Source organism: Loxodonta africana, chromosome 10, assembly GCF_030014295.1.
Source record: "Loxodonta africana isolate mLoxAfr1 chromosome 10, mLoxAfr1.hap2, whole genome shotgun sequence".
NCBI classification, from domain to species: Eukaryota; Metazoa; Chordata; class Mammalia; order Proboscidea; family Elephantidae; genus Loxodonta; species Loxodonta africana.
This window is the reverse complement of record NC_087351.1, coordinates 46,762,686-46,782,830: the sequence shown is the minus strand read 5'-3', so window position 1 is coordinate 46,782,830 and position 20,145 is coordinate 46,762,686. Positions and strand designations below refer to the sequence as shown.

At 37.4% G+C, this 20,145-nt stretch overlaps 1 protein-coding gene and 1 non-coding gene across 5 annotated transcripts in view; both read left to right on the top strand.

Moving 5' to 3' along the window:
* BAZ1A (bromodomain adjacent to zinc finger domain 1A) overlaps positions 1–20,145 on the top strand; it is an 88,625-nt gene that overhangs the window by 32,519 nt on the left and 35,961 nt on the right. For all 4 annotated transcript variants that reach the window (XM_064292392.1, XM_064292389.1, XM_064292391.1 and 1 more), the window contains 3 exons: positions 10,591–10,689; positions 14,409–14,496; positions 18,386–18,520. In XM_064292392.1, the coding sequence (XP_064148462.1) occupies positions 10,591–10,689; positions 14,409–14,496; positions 18,386–18,520 (322 nt within the window). The remainder of the gene's footprint in view (positions 1–10,590; positions 10,690–14,408; positions 14,497–18,385; positions 18,521–20,145) is intronic.
* On the top strand, positions 19,889–19,995 carry LOC111750241 (U6 spliceosomal RNA). Its single transcript, XR_002785393.1, has one exon. It is a non-coding gene; the product is annotated as a U6 spliceosomal RNA (small nuclear RNA).

Here is a 20,145-nt window from a genome sequence, read left to right as displayed (position 1 = left end):
CCACCAGACTTTTGGTTAGCAGCTGAACGCTTTAACCACTTCACTACCAGGGCTCCTAAATCCTGGTTAGCAGTAGTAAATATTTTGCCTGTTGTACGTAGCATTCGAGGAAGACTGCCACTGGTGAATCCCACTTGTGCTGGTTATAACAAGCTCATCACAAAGTTTAATTGAATTTGGACATAGATGTAATCAGCCATAATATCCTGTCTAAATATGCTGTGCTTTACCTCTTGAATATAGGTACTTGGGGTAGACCCTTGAGGTGGGAAAAATGAGTCAGCTGGTAAATTATTTTATTAATAGACATTTTAAACCTGTTTATGAGCCTTTCGGTGTACATTAACATGGTAAAATGCCTAATTGTAGATTGCTATCGCAGTATCCTGAGGTAACCAGATAACAGGAAAGGTGAAATGTAGTCATTTTTGGACCCTTATTCCATTGAGTTATTCCCATTAATTCCTAACTTAAGTGAGTAAATTTACTTCTAGGTTACTCTCCCCTAAAAAAACAACCTAGATTTTTCTCATTTTCAGTAGATGGATTGAGGGGAGGAGAATGAAATAATTGTGAGGCTATATAACAGCACTCACATATGTCATCTTACTTATTCCTCAGAACCAGCCTATAAGGGTAAGGTGGTCATGTTTGCATATCACTGAGGAGAAATGGGTGTTTCAGAATTAGAAAATTTGCCCAGAATATGTCTGCAAGATGTGCTAAGGCAGCACGTTTAGCATTGAGCCAAAGTGTTCAAAATGACCACCAAGAGTTTTTTGATACATTTTGATACATTTGGGGGGGCATATTGATAATTTTTTCAAAGCCAAATGCAACATCAGTAAAAGAAAGAAATGAAAGGCCTGACTTTTTAGAAAATTGTATTCACTCTGAACATACTAGATTACTTATCAGGCTGGACATTGATTGCAGCATCTGATTAAGCTAAGTAGTAGCTGCATATTTACCTTTGTCGGTCAGCTTTTGTTGGTGGGCAGCGGTCAAGGTTTTAGAGAGCACGGTCACTCAGTTTATTTTAAGGATTGGCATTAACACCCTAAACATGTTTTCTGAACTAAGCTTTTGAACAAGAATGTTCTTTCTTCTCGTCACAAAGTCTACTCTATGTATACTTAGCAGTCTTGGACATTTTAGTGGTCTCTGGCTCTGAGAGAGCCTGATGCTCTTGCAGAACTTCTAATACCTTTGCTAGAATTGAACTCGGGTAAAGATACGAGCCGTTTTCTTCCCAGTTATTTACCATGAGATGTATGAAAGAGCCTTAGATATACCTATCTAAATATACCTTTGAGTGACATGAGGCTAATTTTTCTTCATATCATACGTTTTAAGGAGCATATTGATTGTAGTCATATCACTGGGATATGATGGTATAATCTACACACATCTACTTTGTGTAGGTTATATAATAAATACCTTAAACTGAGAATTATTCATTTACGTATCTACAAGCCAATTTTAATTAAAAAACTTACTTCTCAGCTATCATTTGTAGTACTAGATAAAAGTCTGAACTGTAGAGAATATAATTTGTGTCATATCAAAAGAGGTTTAGAGTTTGTCCCTTAGTCTTTGTTTCTGAAATATTACGTATATATCTATCTGCTCTGTGTTCCTTTCTTTACCCTTTTAATGTTTACCCTCTGAGAATGGGTTCAGTAATGTTATACTTAACGTCAACTATTCCTTTCCTCCAAAAGTTACTAACGTTTTTAAAGAAAATTACATGTGAAATTCCTCACGATTTGGTGAGGCAGCAGTCTGTATAATTACTTGATACAGGTTTCCCCTCTTAAGAGTCAGTTAGTAAAGTTGATCTGCAATCACAAATTCTCTGAAAACTGAACTAAATTGATACAGCCCTGACTAAAATATTCAATACCTTACTATCTGATTTCAGTAGCCAGGTGTGCCAGATATATAGGTGAGTTTGTAGAAGCAGCTAAATATGGTGTTTGTAGCAACTTAGGTTAGTAGGTCAATGACACTTTCCAGTAATATACTCTGTTGTGATTTAAGGCAATAAAAATCTAAGATAAATTGAACTTCTTAGCTGTTTTTTTAATTGAAGTGCTTTGATTGAAGTTGTCAAGGATTTCATTTTACTTGGATCCACAATCAACAACCATGAAAGCAGCAGTCAGGAAAACAAAAGATGCATTGCATTGGGCAAATCTGCTAGAAAAAGACCTCTTTAAGTGTTGAAAAGCAAAGATGTCACCTTGAAAACTAAGGTGCACCTGACCCAAGCAATGATGTTTTCAGTCACCTCCTATGCATGTGAAAGCTGGACAATAAGTAAGGAAGACCGAAGAAGAATTGATGCCTTTGAATTGTGATGTTGGCGAAAAATATTGAATAAAGCATGGACTGCCAAAAGAACGAACAAATCTGCGTGAGAAGAAGCACAACCAGAATGCTCCTTAGAAGCAAGGGTAGTGAGACTATGTTGTACATACTTTGGACCTGTTATCAGGAGGGATCAGTCCCTGGAGAAGGACATCATGCTTGGTAAAGTAGACGGTCGGCGAAAAAGAAGAAGTGCCTCAATGAGATGGATTGACACAGTGGCTGCAGTGGGCTCAAGTATAACAATGACTGTGAGGATGGCACAGGACCAGGCAGCATTTCTTTCTTTTGTACGTATTGTCGCTATGAGTCAGAGCTGACTTGATGGCACCGAACAACAACAACAAACTGTTGTTTACAATGGATCAAAGTTTTATGGATCCATCTCTAGGCAGATGTTGTTGTTGTGTGTCTTAGAGTAGATTCTGACAGTGACCCTACATGACAGAGTAGAACTACCCCATAGGGTTTCCCAGGCTATAATCTTTTTGGAGGCATATCTCTGGGTCTTTTCTCCCATGGAGCTGTGGTGGGTTTGCCAGCCTGTCGGTTATCAGCTGAGTGCTTAACCATTGCATCATCAGGGCACCTTAGGCAGATATTAGTTAAAATACATTATAAAAGTGTCATTATCCTTGTCTGAAAATAACACATAAGACTTTTTTTTTTTTAACATCCCATATCCTGGTGGTGAATTTCAGAAGCACAAGGGAAAACTAATTATTTTGGGAACTTCTTGAGGAGTGTGTATCTAGTTGCAAAATATTATAGGCACTGCATTCCTGTCATGCTATATCATCTGGCTCTAATGATAACTTGTCTAGTTGTTAGTAAGATTATAAAGTCTAGGTATTATTTTTAAAGAAGTAGACCTAATTGTTTCACTAGTTATAGTCCATGTGTGCCAATTTAACGTGTGAAAAATAAGGTTAGCAGTTTAAATTTCCAGAAATCGTACCACCATAAGTAACCATCTGTGCTACAAGCTTAATCACCTGGTGGATTGCCTTACAGAATAGTCATGGTAAATATAACATGATCGTTTCTCTAAAAAGAAACCCTTGTGCTAAAAGTATAGTTTAGTTTTTTAATAATTTCTGTTGTGCTGGTGTAGAAAACTTTTTAATTTTTTACTTCTTTATTATCAAATTCTGTCCATTGGGTTGCAACAAAAAAAATTTCCATTATGATAAATAAAAATAGAATTTAAAACTTAGATACAAAAGTAGGCATATGAAAATATGTAGGTAAGGCATTTATAAAATAAAAGATTTATTTTGAATAATGGAACAATAATCTGATTTGTATAAATGTAGTATTTGAGCATAGTATGTTATGTAGAACTGAAATCAGATATGTACGTGGTGATAATAAAACCACTCTACTACTAGTGGGATCACTAGGTTCAACTCAGTGTTTCAACTGTTTAGGCCTTGTCTTTGGGAAGTAAAAGAAAATGATTAAAATGGAGGTCATTTTTAATATTACCCTTGAAGTTCCTATCTTGTGATGAATCTGTATAAGAAACAGTGCTGTTGATCTCCAGTAATTGTACTTCTTGGAAAAAATTCCAAGAATGACTTTATTCCATACAGAATTTTGTGTAAGGGTTATTATAGCAAAGCCCCAGTGAGAATATCTACACTAATTAGAAAAAAAGTTTTTATGCTACTCATTTTCACAAACAAATTTTATAACACAGTAAGAAAAGCAAAAGATTACTTTTTGTACATTAACCATGTTTTCACCTCTACAACAAAAAGACAACTAATCCAATTAAATGGGCAAAGGAAATGAACAGACACTTCAAAGAAGACATTCAGGCAGCCAATAGACACATGAGGAAATGCTCACGATCTCTAGCCATCAGAGAAATGCAAATCAAAACCACAATGAGATACCATCTCACTCCGGCATTACTGGCACAAATCAATAAAACAGAAAATAACAAATGTTGGAGAGGATGCAGGGAGATGGGAACTCTTAGGCACTGCTGGTGGGAATGCAAAATGATACAGCCTTTTTGGAAAACAATATGGTGCTTCCTTAGAAATCTAGAAATAGAAATACCGTTTGACCCAGCAGTTCCACTCCTAGGAGTATATCCTAGAGAAATAAGAGTCATCACATGAATAGATATTTGTACACCCATGTTCATTGCAGCATTGTTCACAATAGCAAAAAGATGGAAACAGCCTAGATGCCCATCAACAAATGAATGAATAAACAAACTGTGGTGCATACACACAACGGAGTATTATACCACATTAAAGAACAACAGTGAATCTGTGAAGCATCTCGTAACATGGATGCATCTGGAGGACATTATGCTGAGTGAAATAAGTCAGTCACAAAAGGACAAATATTGGATGAGACCACTACTGTAAAAATTCATGAAAAGGTTTACATAAAAAAAAGAAACAATATTTGATGGTTATGGGGCAGGGGGAGGGGTGGGGATGGAAAAACACTTAAATAGACGATAGATAAGTGGTAATTTTGGTGAAGGGTAAGACAGTATACAATACTGGGGAAGCCAGCACAACCTGTATAAGACAAGGCCTTGGTAGCTCCATAGACACATCCAAACTCCCTGAGGCACAGAATTACTGGGCTAAGGGCTGTGGGGACCATGTTCTTGGGGAACATCTGGCTCAATTGGCGTTAACAGAGTTTATAAAGAATATGTTCTACATTCTACTTTGGTGAGTAGCATCTGGGGTCTTAAAAGCCTGTGAGCAGCCCATCTAGGATACTCCACTGGTCTCACCCCTTTGAGAGCAAGGAAGAATGAAGAAAACTAAAGAAAGATTAGTCCAAAGGACTAATGGACCACATCTACCACGGCCTCCACCAGACTGAGTCCAGTACAACTAGATAGTGGCCAGCTACCACCACTGACTGCTCTGACAGGGATCACAATAGAGGGTCCCGGACAGAGCTGGAAAAAAATGTAGAACAAAATTCTAACTCAAAAAGAAAGACCAGACTTCCTGGCCTGATGGAGATGGGAGAAACCCTGAGAGTATGGCCCCCAGCCACCCTTTCAGCTCAGTAATGAGGCACTCCTGAGGTTCACCCTTCAGCCAAAGACTGAACAATTCCGTGGAACAAAACAAGACTAAAGAGGTGCACCTGCCCTGGGGCAGGGACTGGAAGGTAGGAGCGAACAGGATAGCTGGTAATAGGGAACTCAGGGTTGAGAAGGGAGAGTGTTGACATGTCATGGGATTGTTAACCAGTGTCATACAACAATGTGTGTACTGTTTGATGAGAAACTAGTTTGTTCTTTATACCTTCATCTAAAGTTCAGTAAAAAAAATAAATCACAGTTTTGTAGCTCTAAATCCACTAAGATAGAGTCCATATACAATTTTTGAGTATGTACATCAGGGTGTGAATACTCAATTGCAATCTGAATTTTTAGAAATTATTACTCATGTTTTGATTTTCAATCTTGTTAGTGTTGTATTATAATTACTAAAACATTATGGAAAAATAAATGGTATATTAAATAAATGTATTACTGTATTGTCACTGATGGTAATCTGTTAAATGCAATCTACATTTGACCAGCCCTTCATATGTATAAAAGGTAGTGATTAAGTATTAAACTTGTACCTGTTCAAAAAACAGTAAGATAAAAACTCTTAATGAAGTCTGTTGTTTTTGAACAACTGCTGCTGATTTATTAAAACCTGTTTTTCTTACCACCACCCCCTACTTTGCTTCAAGAAATCATTTTATTGGGAGCTCCCCATCAATGCAGCTGTGTGAACATTTTCTCTATTTGACCTATTCCCTAGGATAGGGTTTTTCAGACTGCAGGTTATGACCCCATTTGTAGGTTGTTAAATTAATAATGAACCTTAATAGGATAGAAAATATTAAACTGCATTCTGTCTAGTGAATGTGAGTGTTTAACTGTATTTCATTGTTTATATGTATACTGGGTCTCAGTGTAAAGATACTTGGCCCTGTAGCTTGGAATTTAATGGTGTTACATGTAAATACTTGAATTTTATTTGTGACACTGTCTCATATGTCCCTTTTTAAATTTTTGTTTTTGTTTATTGAGGTGAAATTTACGTAATGTAAAATTAACCCATTTTAAAATGAACAAGTCTGTGGCCTTTAGTACACTCATAATGCTATGCAACCACTATATCTAATTCCAGATCATTTTCATCACTCCAAAATAAAACTCCCTACACAATGAGTAATCGCTCCCCACCCCCATCTTTCCCAACCCCCTGATAACCCATGAATCTGCTTTCCATCTCTGGATTTATCTGTCCTGGATATTTCATGTAAACGCAATCATACAAAACATGACCCGTTGTAGCTTAGTTCGCTTAAAATGTTCTCAAGTTTCATCCACGTTGTGTTACGTATTAGTGCTTCATTCTTTTATGACTGAAAAATATTCTATTGTATGTATATAACATGAGGCATTGGTGATCCAATGGTAGAATTCTCACCTTCCATGCTGGAGACCCGGGTTGGATTCCTGGTGGCTTCATGTGTAGCCACCACTCGTCTGTCAGTGGTAGATTGCATGTTGTTGTGATGCTGAACAGTTTCCAATGGCTTTTCCACACTAAGACAGACTAGGTAGAAAAGACTGGCAATCTACTTTTAAAAATCAGCCAACAAAACCCTGTGGATCACAGCACTCCCATCTGCAACCCATCGCAGGAATGGCGCACAAATAGGCAGTATTTCGTTTTGTCGTACATGGAGTTGCCATGATTCAGGGGCCTACTCAATAGCAGCTACCAACAACAACATGTATATACCACAATTTGTCCATCATCCGTTGATGGAAATTTGGGCTGTTTGTACCTTTTGGCTATTGTGCCTAGTGCTGCTTTGAACATTAGTGTTAAGAATTGGTTTGAGTAGTTGATTTTCATTCATTTGGGTACATACTTAGGAGTGGAATTGCTGGGTCATACGGTAATTCTGTTTGACTTTTTGAGGAGCTGCCAAACTTTTTGCCACAGTAGCTGTACCACTTTACATTCACACTAGCAGTTTCTTCTCCTAGTGTTTCCTAGTCTTGTCAGATACAAAATTCTTGGTTGACAGTTTTTTCTTTTAGCACCTTGAAAATATGTCATCCCACTGCCTTCTACCCTCCATAGTTTCAGTGCTAAATCAGCTGTTAATCTTACTGAATAGTTCTTGTATATGATGAGTCACTTCTCTCTTGCTGCTTTCATTTTTGCCAATTGATTATAATGTGCTTTGGTGTGGATCCCTTGAGTTTATCCTACTTGAAGTTCATAGAGCTTCTTAGGGGTGTATATATAATGTGTTTTATCAAATTTAGGAGTTTTCTGAGCACTGTTTTTTCAAATATTCTTTCTGCCGCCCCCCGTCCCCCTTCTGGGCCCCTCATCATGTCTATTTTGGTTCCTTTGATTGTGTCCTGTAGGTCTCTTAGACTCTATTCATTTTTCTTTATTCTTTTTTTTCTCTCAGACAGGTTAATTATAGCTGTCTTATCTTCAACTTTGCTGGTTTTTTTCTTTTGCCTACTCAAATCTGCTATTAAAACCCTCTAATGAATTTTTTTATTTTAGTTATTGTACTTTTCAGCTCCAGAATTTCTGTTTGGTTCCCTTTTATAGTTTGTCTCTTCATCAGTGTTCTCTATTTGTTCATGTGTTGTTTCCTGGTTCCCTTTAGTTCTTTGTTCATGGTTTCCTTTAGTTTTTTGAGCATGCAGGAACAGTTTCTGTTGATTTATTGTTTTCCTGCAAATGGGCCATACGTTCTGTTTCTTTGTAAGCCTTTTAATTTTTTTGTTGGAAACTGGACTTTTTTGAGTAATATAATATAGTAACTCTGGAATCAAAATCTCCTTCCCCAGTTTGCTGTTGTTGATTGTCGAGGGCTACAGTTGTCCATTTGTTTAGTGATTTTTCCAAACTTTTTTTTAAGACTATATTCTTTGTTGTGTGTGGTCACTGAAGTCTCTATTTCATTATGTTATTGGTCAGCCAGTAAGCTGACGTAGAGATTTCCTTAAGCACCTGAAGCCAAAAAGAAGAAGAAAAAAAAAATACTACTCTTCGGGTCTTCGCAGGTTGGCTCTGACTTGGGTATTCCTTCAATGCTAAGGCAGGCCTCCTAAAACTCTGTTTAGCCTTCACGTCCTGCTTGTGCAGGCAATCCCCCAGAGTTGGCAAATCTAGGGTCCCCTCAGGTGAGCGTGTGTCCAGTCCTGGGCATGCACATTGCATTCCATCTTCCTGGTATACACAGTTGTACTTATTCTGATTCAGTTGCCCTTTCGAGCCCTTATTCTCTCGAGAAACTTCCTTTTCAGCCTTCTCTTTTCTACGCATTTGGGTTGGTCTCCTGCATGCCTCATCTACTGTTTAAATTTTTTGATGGATGCCACTGCCTGAAAAGCTGCTTCAACCTGATGGGAGTAGGAGGTGGGAAAACAGAGGTCACCCTCTGTGGCTATATCTCCAGAAGCTGCCAGGCAGGTCAAGGTGCACAACCACAGTATTTTAAGAACAAGCTTCTTGTTAGCCCCTGGTACCAGCAAGGCACACCAGGAATGCTAGTGCTGCCATCACAATCCCACCACTGCACTAGGGCATGGGGGATGGTAGTCAGATGAGCAAAAATGTCCCAAGCTCTTTTACTGAAGTTCAGCTACCTTTTTCTTCATCAACACTCACTTGTTTGTTGTTTTTTATTAAATTCCAGAGTTGTGAAAAAAGGTAATTCTGTGCATCTTTGCCAGATTATGGTTGTTTCAGGGGAGCAACTGATTCTTTGAGCTCCCTATTTTGCCATTTTCCATGGTGTCATTCTATTATGTATCCCTTTTGTGTTGAGACCCCCCTCACCTGCATTTACATGCTCTTACCCTCGTCTCACAATGCTTCTCTTTATCATCCTTTCATACCATTTTCTTCTCTGTAACTTCTACTTATATCCTCTTTACATATATGCCTGTACTCACAGAGGCAGCACTTCCAGAATCCAACCACTTCTCTCTACTGCCACTATGACCTCTTAGTCTATACTGCCATCAGTTCTCAGTTTACTGCAGTAGCTTTCTAACTGGGCTCCGTGTTTGCACTCTTGCCCCATAGTTACTCTCCACATAGCAGTCAGGGTGATTCTTCCCGAAGTATAAGTTAAGTCATACATACCTCATTATTCAAAATCCTCCAGTGGCTTCACTCAGACTAAAATCCAAGCCCTAATGATGGCCTATAGAGTCCTATATAATCTAGGTCTGTTGCCTCTCACTCTGACCAAATCTTCTTTGGTCATTTTTATTCATTCAACTTCTTGTGCAAACCAGGCATGCTGCCACCTCAGGGCCTTTGCACACGCCTCTCCACCTTTAAACTCATTTCCTCAAGATTTTCTCATGAGTTGCTCTCTCATTTTTTTGTTCGTTTTGTTTTCATAACTGTACTTAAATGTCAACTTCTGTTGGAAAGCCTACCTGGACAGTTTCATAGGAATCACCTTATGTAAATAGTGCTCCTCCTCCCCCATCCTCCACTTTGTTTCTTTCATAGCACTTATTACCTCCTCCTATCCTGTTGTGCATTTTTTTATTTGCCTGGGTCTCTATGTTAGAATATAAGGCAGGAATTTTCTATTTTGTTCACTGCCGAATCATCATTGTTTATAGTAGTATCTGGCACGTAGTAGGCTCCTAACTCTTTACTAATTGAGTGAATGAGGGAAGTTAGGAATATACCCTCAAAGGGAAGAAAAGAGGTTGGTGGGAATGGGGGAGGTGATTAAATTTGTAGTCTCTGCCAATTCTTAAAACAATAAACTATATTATCTTCACTTTTGCTCTTGAATTACATAGCTATGAAGAAGAAAGTTTAAAAGCAAAACAAGGACTGTTTGTTTTTATACAGATTTATTTGACGTAAACTGGGTACTCCTCTGTGCTTATTCATTTCTAATTAATTTCTTCTCTCAAGGAAAGTTTATTGAATGAGTAATTAAAATACTTACATAAATTAAAGAGTACATTGTATTATTTTGGCTAATAGGATGGTGGTGGTATCAATATATAAGTATAATTATACTTATGATAACATAAAATGTTAGTAAAGATAATAATGCTAGTAAAGATAAAAAATGGAAACTGTGTTTCCATTTAAAATCTCATGTTTCCAAATAAGTTATTAACTGATTTGTGTCTTTTCATTTTTTTAGGAAGAAAAATGCAATTGATCCCTTGTTATTCAAGTACAAGGTGCAACCCACTAAAAAAGAATTGTATGAGTCTGCTATTGTTAAAGCAACACAAATCAGGTAAAATTCTGTATCTTACCTGTGATAGTTTAAAATAAAATAATAAGCTATCTACATTAGATTAAGAAGGTTTTATGTAGAACATATGAGTAGCGTTGCAAGTAATTGCTTCTCTTTTTAAAATAAATGTATATATGTTCATGGAGTGATAGAATGAATCCTAATGGACTCTGTGAGTCTCTTGTTTAGATTAGTAACTTACCACAAATAGTCTTTAAAATTGAAAGAACTAAGAATGATCCTGTTTATGAAGGACTTCTCATCAGAGATGGTAATATTCCTTTAATCAAGAAGATTTGTTATTCTAGAGTAGCACTGACAAGTAGAACTTTCTGTGATGGTGGAAATGTTATATGTGTGCTGTCAGTGTGGTAGCCAAGGAGTCACTAGCTATTCAGCACTTGATATGTGGCTAGGAAAAAAAAAAACAGAGTAGAATTTTTTTTTATTTTATTCATTTTTAATTAATGTTAAACAGCCACATGTAGCTAGTAGCTACTATATTAAGCCGTACAGTTCTAGAGGGCCTGCTATATTTATACTTACGAAAAAGAATTGGTTGACATTCAACCATTTTAGGAGGTAGCATATGATCAAGAATCAGTGGTATCAAAGAAGAAGTCCAAGCTGCCCTGAAGGCATTGGCGAAAAACAAGGCTCCAGGAATTCACAGACTACCAATTGAGATGTTTCAACAAACAGATGCGACACTGGAAGCGCTGGTTCATCTATGCCAAAAAATTTGGAAGACAGGTACCTGGCCAATTGACAGAAAGAGATCCATATTTGTGCCCATTCAAAGGTGGTCCAATAGAATGTGGAAATTATCTAACAATATTATTAATATCACATGCAAGTAAAATTTTGCTGAAGATTATTCAAAAATGGTTGCAGCAGTATGTTGACAGGGAACTGTGAGAAATTCAAGCCAGATTCAAAAGAGGACATGGAATGAGGGATATCATTGCTCATGTAAGGTGAATTCTTGGCTGAAAGCAGAGAATACCAGAAAGATGTTTACTTGTGTATTATTGACTATGCAAAGGCATTCGACTGTGTGAATCATAACGAATTATGGATAACACTGCAAAGAATGGGAATTCCAGAACACTTAATTATGCTCCTTCAGGAAGCTGTATATAGAAAAAGAGGCATTCAAACAGAACAAGGGAATACTGAGTGGTTTCAAGTAAGGAAAGGTGTATCAGGGTTGTATCCTTTCACCATACTTAGTCTGTATGCAGAGCAAATAATCTAAGAAACTGGACTTCATGAAGAACACAGCATGAGGATTGGAGGAAGACTCATTACCTTGCTTGCTGAAACCAAAGAGGACTTGAAGCACTTACCAATGAAGATCAAAGACTATAGCCTTCAGAATGGAGTACACCTCAATATAAAGAAAACAAAACATCCTCACAACTGGACCAATAAGCAACATCATGATAAATGGATAAAAGATTGAAGTTGTCAAGGATTTCATTTTACCTGTATCTACAATCACTGTCCATGGAAGCAGCCATCAGGAAATCGAAAAAAATTTGCCCATGTTTCACTGGGCAGATCTTCTGCGGAAGACCTCTTTAAAGTGTTAAAAAGCAAAGATGTCACTTTGAGGACTAAGATGTGCCTGACCTAAGCCATGGTATGTTCAGTTGCCACATAGTATGTGAAAGCTGGACAGTGAATAAGGAAGACTGAAGAAGAATTGATACATTTGAATTTTGGTGCTGGTGAAGAATGCTGAATACACCATGGACTGCCAGAAGAACAAACAAATCTGTCTTGGAAGAAGTATAGCCAGAATGCTCATTAGAAGCAAGGATGGGTGAGACTTCGTCTCATGTACTTTGGACATGTTATCAAGAAGAACTGGTCCCTGGAGAAGAACATCATGCTTGGTAAAGTAGAAGGTCAGCAAAAAAAAGAGGTAGACCCTCAACGAGATGGATTGACACACTGATTTCAACAGTGGACTCAGACAGCAACGATTGTGAGGATGGTGCAGGACCAGGCAGTGTTTCATTTGGTTGTACATAGGGTCTCTATGAGTTGGAATTGACTCAACAGCACCTAACAATAACAACAACAGTGTATTTGTCAATAGTCAACAAACAATTACCTTTTCTTATCCCACTACTCTATGGTGGTGGTGGGATATAGCAGTGATCCAAATGAGGCCTTGCTCTCATGGAACTTACATTCCAGGAAAATAATACAAATTTTTGGGAGGGCTACTACTTAAATGTGAAGAATATTGAATATACCACGGACTTCCAAAAGAACAAACAAATCTATCTTGGAAGAAGTACAACCAGAATGCTTCTTAGAAGCAAGAATGGCAGGACTACGTCTCACATACTTTGGACATGTTATCAGGAGGGATAAGTCCCTGGAGAAGGACTTCATGCTTGGTAAAGTGGAGGGTCAGCGATAAAGAAAAAGATCCTCAATGAGATGGGCTGGCACAGTGACTGCAACAATGGGCTCGATCATAACAATGATTGTGAGGATGGTGTAGGACTGGACCATGTTTCATTCTGTTGTACGTACGGTCACTATGAATTGGAACCGACTCAATGGCACGTAACAACTGCATCTACTTGGAAACCCTGGTGGCGTAGTGGTTAAGAACTACAGCTGCTAACCAAAAGGTTGGCATTTTGAATCCATCAGGTGCTTCTTGGAAACTGTATGGGGTAGTTCTCCTTTGTTCTATAGGGTGGCTATGAGTCGAAATCGACTGAACAGCAATGGGTTTGGTTTTTTTTGTATATTATATATTCACTCATAGAAACTTTTGACAACTTTTTCTTGAAAGGAATGTATTTAATTCAATTAAAACATTTACTTTCTTTCTAGAAAAACTTGTTTGTGATGCTGGTTGTTGCTGTTATAGTTGCTGTTTTTCAATTTGAGGGCAAGGGAGAATCATAAGTAATAGGATTTTAGGGTCTTAATTTTAATTCTCTTTAGTTCTGATCCCACTAATCTGTTGGCTGCCATGTGAGGTTTAAACACAAAATGTTTTAAAATTTGATAAAGCCCGTGTTCAACTCTATTTACAATATCCATTTGAACATTGATTTATTTAGTATTGTGTGATATCTGTTAGTGTACTGATTTTAAATTTTTTAAAAGTTGTTAATGGTGATATTTGTAGGGATGATCATCTAATTTCATAAAATGCTTTACTTTATGTAGTACATTTTCTTTGAGGTTTATTTGATTTCTAAATGTCAGAACCTACGCAACGAATGACCTAAGCAACAAAATAGGTCATTGTAATACATATAGTATTTTTGTAATGGGGTTTTTATAATAGATCCACTCAAGTAGATCTTGTAACAGTCTACATAAATACTTGTGTGTAAAACCAAAAAAACCAAACCCCTCACCATTAAGTCAATTCCAACTCATAGCAGCCCTGTAGGACAGAGTAGAACTGCCCCATAGGGTTTCCAAGGAGCAGCTGGTGGAATCAAACTGCCGACCTTTTGGTAAGAGCTGTAGCTTGCTGTAGCTCTTAACCACTGCACCATCAGAGCCCCTAGACTTCTGTATAAAGTTGTTAGTAAATTCTACACATAAATACTATTAGATGAATTGGTTTTCATTTCCTAGCCTTGAAATTCAGATTATGAAATTACAGAGATTTTGGCATTTAGGTTGAAGTCTTTAATACTGCCACTTTCTTTATTCTCTTTTTTCTCCTGTAGCCGGAGAAAACACCTATTTTCTCGTGATAAGCTAAAGCTTTTTCTGAAGCAACACTGTGAGCCACAAGATGGAGTCATTAAAATTAAGGTAATCAAAATGTTGAAATTATTTGTCGAATAAAAAAAGAAATTTGTTGTGTTCTAAAGTTATAAAATTGCAGAAATATTATTATCAAAAATGATTGAATATAACTCTCTTCTAATCCAGAGCCAATTTTTAGTGCTTTTCTTTATACTTTTAGTTGAATTAAATACTGGTTTTTACAGTTGCTAGATTTGCTAGGTGACTCAGTTCCTGTCACATTTTTTCTTTGTGTAAAAGATTCAGCAGCATAGGTGAGAATAGCTGGAAAACTTGGAGAAAAAAAAAAGGTATGAATGTGGTGGTGGGGCAACGCTAACTTTCTAATCATGTGGTTCTGGCTCATAAATAATAGTTTTAAAGAACAGTGCTACGGCAGATCCTTCTAGACAGGCGCATCATGGACCAATGCTAAACATAACCATTAGGAAAAAAATCGTGCTTAGAATTCTCGCATTTTACCATTGAACTTTTTACTTAATGTACAAAAAGTAATTTTTAAAGAGGTAAGATATTTAACCCATTTGAGGATAGAGAAGCACTATTTAAGTGAAAAAGACAATCAAATGGGATAGGGAGATACATGCATTTATCACAAATCAGCTAATGTATGCTTAAGATGTGTACATTTCATTGTATGTTAATTTTACACCAAAAGGAAAGAAATGAAACAAATGTTAATAATCCAAATGTTGACGTATTTAGGAGGATCAAAAGGAAAGAAACATCGACGATGAGACTGATAAGCTAAATTTATATAGGCTTAAAAATACCGTAAACAGATTTCAGGGGGGGAAATACCTTCAGTGAGTATAATGAAGAGCTCAAATAAATCATAAAAATATTAGCATCCCAGTAGAAAAATAGGCAAATAGACATAATCAAAATTCACACCGGATAAAATTTAAAAACATATGATAGAAAAAGTATGAGGAAATGTTGAAACTTACCAGCAAAGGAATGCAAGTCAAAATATCAAGATATATTCCATGAAATGGAAAAGTATTGAAAAACAAAACCCAAAAATGCATATTGTCTTAAAATCTGGCAAGTTTATGGTTTCTATAAAGCTGCTTGCTAATGTGTTAACAACTTTCAAAAATGACTTACTTTCTTTACCTTCTACTGTGAGAGTTACCTGAAAAAAAAAAATCTTTTTGAATGTGAGCATGTATATTTCTCTTTCTTAATGAGAGGAGAATGCATAAATCATGCTCTACCTATGTCATTGAATATCAGGTTGCCATGTGTAAAATGATGGTACAAATATTTTTAATAACTTAGAAACTGTAGGTAACTGAGAGCTCCTAAAGTTAAACCCTTAAATGCTCATCAAAAGGCTTTACCAAAAGAGTAAAAAAAGAACCCACACACTGGGAAAAAAATTTTGGCTACAATATATCTGACAAGGGTCTTGTCTCTAAAATCTATAGAATACTTCAGCACCTCATTGACAGAAACAAATAATTCAATTAAAAAATGGGCAAAGGATATGAACAGACACTTCACCAAAGAAGACATTCAGGCTGCTAACAGATACATGAGGAAATGTTTCCGATCATTAGCCATTAGAGAAGTGCAAATCAAAACTACAAATAGAAGCCATCTCACCCCGACATTACTGGCACTAATCAAAAAAATAGAAAATAACAAATGTTGGAGAGGTTGCAGGGAGACTGAAACCCTTAGGCACTGCTAGTGGGAATCTAAAATGGTACAACCACTGTGGAAAATGATACGGCACCTCCTTAGAAAGCTGGAAATAGAAATACCATACGATCCAGCAATCCTACTCCTAGGAAGATATCCTACAGAGATAAGAGCCATGACAATAATAGACGTATGCACCAAAAATAAACCTGTTGCTGTTAAGTCAATTCTGACTCATAGTGACCTAGAGGATAGAGTAGAACTGCCCCATAGGGTTCCTGAGGAGTGGCTGGTGGATTCGAACTGCTGACCTTTTAGTTAGAGCTTTTAACCACTGTGCCACCAGGACACCAGACACGCACACCCCTGCTCATTGCAGTATTATTCACAATAGCAAAAAGGTGGAAACAACCTATGTGCCCATCAACAGATGAATAGATAAACAAATTGTGGTACATACACACAATGGAATACTACGCAATGATAAAGAATAATGATAAATCTGTAAAACATCTCACAGCATGGATGAATCTGGAGGGCATTATGCTGAGTGACATAAGCCAGTCACAAAAGGACAAATATTGTATGAGACCACTATTATAAAAAGGAACGGTTTACACACAGGAAAAAACAATCTTTGTTGGTTATAAGGGAGGAAAGGGGTAGGGAGGGGAAGTCACTAACTAGGTAGTAGACAAGTGTTAACTTTGGCAAAGGGAAAGACAACACACAATATAGGGGAAGTCAGTAAATCTTGACCAAGACAAAGTCATAGAAGCTTCCTAAACACGTGCAAACACCTTAAAGGGACCAAGTTACTGGGGCTGAAGGCTGGGGACCATGGTCTCAGGGGATATCTAGGTCAACTGGCATAACATACTTCATAGAGAAAATATTCTACATCTTATTTCGGTGAGTAGCATCTGGGGTCTTAAAAGCTTGTAAGTGGCCATCTAAGATACATCTATCGGTCCCATCCCATTCGGAGCAAAGGAGAGGGTAGAAAACCAAAGACACAAGGAATATACTAGTCCAGAGAACTAATGAACCACATCCTCTACTAGCCTGAGCCCAGAATAACTAGATGGTGCCTGGCTGCCACCACCAATGACTCTGACATGGATCACAGGTCCCAGACAGAGTGGAAGAAAAATATAGAACAAAATTCAAGTTAAAAAAAAAAAAAGACGAGACTTAACTGATCTGACAGAGACTGGAGGAATCCCTGAGACTGTGTCCCCTGGACACCCTGCTAACTCAGAACTAAAGCCACCCCTGAAGTCCACCTTTCAGCCAAAGATTAAACAGGTCTATAAAACAAATAGTAACACATGTGAAGAAGGTGCTTCTTAGTTCAGTCAAGTATGCCAGACCAAATGTGCAACACCTGCCAAAAAGAAAAGACAAGAAGGCAGGAAGGGACAGGAAAACTGGACAGATGGACATGGGGAACCGGGGTGTAAAGAGGAAGGGAGAGCGTTCTCTGACACATTGCAGGGATTGTAACCAATGTCAAAAAAACAATTCATGTATAAATTTTTGAATGAGAAACTAATTTGTACTGTAGACTTTCACCTAAAACCAAACCAAAACCAAACCCATTGCCGTCGAGTCAATTCTGACTCATAGCAACTCTATAGGACAGAGTAGAACTGCCCCATAGGGTTTCCAAGGAGTGCCTGGTGGATTCGAACTGGCGACCTTTTGGTTAGCACTTAACCACTACGCCACCAGGTTTCCAAACTTCCACCTAAAAAAAGCACAGTAAAATTAAGAAAAAAAAATCTGAGATTGAACATGGATCAAAGGTGAACAAGTTCTAGATACAAAATAAATAGAGAGGAATTCTTTTGAGTTATCACCCCAAACTGGGGGGCAAATCTAAATGTTCAGCAGTTGGGAAGTGGTCGGGGAAAATATATTGGGTTTTTTATTTGCAAAGAAAATCTCATATAAGTCAAAAGTAAAACAAATTTATCTGTACATATGTAATTTTGAAATAGTTTTAGAACTCAAGAAACTGTAGAAACATTCTTGAGGCATTTTGTGGTGAAGTAATTGTTAGAATTGAAGTTTTCTTTCTGATAAGGTGATTAAATAGTTTTAGTATGGATCGAGCAAACCAGTTAAAATATGTATCACTACACAATTATGCATGAAATTCCAGTGTTTATGTTGTGTTAGAGTAAATCTATGTATAGTTTACTAATGTGTTATTATTGTACCCTATGTCTTTTTTATGAAGGCCTCATCTCTTTCAACATATAAAATAGAAGAACAAGATTTTTCTTATTTCTTCCCTGATGACCCACCCACATTTATCTTTAGTCCTGCTAGCAGACGAAGAGGGAGACCTCCCAAAAGAATACTTATTAGTCAGGTAAGTAGGGAATAGATAAAAACTACATTTGAGATGTTAATAAAACAGTGTTCAAAATCAAGAGCTGTGTTTGCCATCATTCTCAGAGTTTGTAGAGAACTCGTTCCTACGGAAAACATTATGCGTGTACTCTATGTTGATAACTGCTTAGCAGTGAGGCTTGTAGAAGTTTCAAGTGTGAATTAGACACGGTCTTCATGCCACAGGGATTTTTTACCAAGGTTGAAGCACAGATATGTAAGCATTTACTGAAACGTACAGTGGAATGAAATTCGGGCAATAAATTATAGGATTGCAACATATAAAGAGCAGTGAATTTTAACTAAGGGAAATTATAGAGGGCTTTAAGAAAGTAATAATGCTTGAGCTTTGGAAAATAGAAGATTTCTAATGATGAGACAAGGAGGTGGGGAAGGCATTTAACGCAGAAGGCAGAACAGAACCCATTGCTGTCAAGTTGATTCCGACTCATGACAACTTATAGCTAGACAATAAAATGGTACTAAAATGTCCTTTGCGTTAAAATATTGTTTCCATAAAAATATCCAACTTGCTTCAATACTTATTTGTCTCTCGTAGAGACTGAAAATAGACTTTAGCCCAAAAATGGTGGTCTAAATCCCAGCAAATAGCAACGTACTGGTTCAAAATATGCAAGAGAGGCCTTAGAATACAAAATAAATCTTCCCTGAGGAAAACTCCTGTAAAAAAAAACTATAAGGGAGATAGAGACTGGAGAAACCCTGCGAGTATGGCCCCCAGACACCCTTTTTTAAAAATAATTTTTATTGTGCTTTAAGTGAAAGTTTACAAATCAAGTCAGTCTGTCACATATAAGCTTATATACACCTTACTCCATACTCCCACTTACTCTCCCCCTAATGAGTCAGCCCGCTCCCTCCTTCCAGTCTCTCCTTTTGTGACAATTTTGCCAATTTCTAACCCTCTCTAGCCTCCTATCTCCCCTCCAGACAGGAGATGCCAACACAGTCTCAAGTGTCCACCTGATACAAGTAGCTCACTCTTCATCAGCATCTCTCTCCAACCCATTGTCCAGTCCCTTCCATGCCCAGACACCCTTTTAACTCACTACTGAAGTCACTCCTGAGGTTCACCCTTCAGCCAAAGATTAGACAGGCCCATAAAACAAAATGAGACTAATTGGGCACACCAGCCCAGGGGCAAGGATGAGAAGGCAGGAGGGGATAGGAAAGCTGGTAATGGGGAGCTGAAGATCAAGAAGGGGAGAGTGTTGACATGTCATGAAGTTGGCAACCAGTGTCACAAAACAGTATGTTTTAATTGTTTAACGAGAAACTAATTTGCTCTGTAAACCTTCATCTAAAGTACAATTAAAAAAAAAAAACTGTGCTCACTTTGGTAGCACATATACTAAAATTGGAGTGATACAGAGAAGATTAGCATGGGCCCTGAGCAAGTATGACACACAAATTCTCAAAGCATTCCACATTTTTAATATCGAATCACATAAAGAGGCAGACCATGATGGCTTCAGCAAGTGCCCAAAACAAAGAATCAAGATACCTTCCAGAGGAAGATAATTTTTTGGAAATACCAGAGGCAGAATTCAAAAGATTAATATACAGAGCTCTTCAAGAGATAAG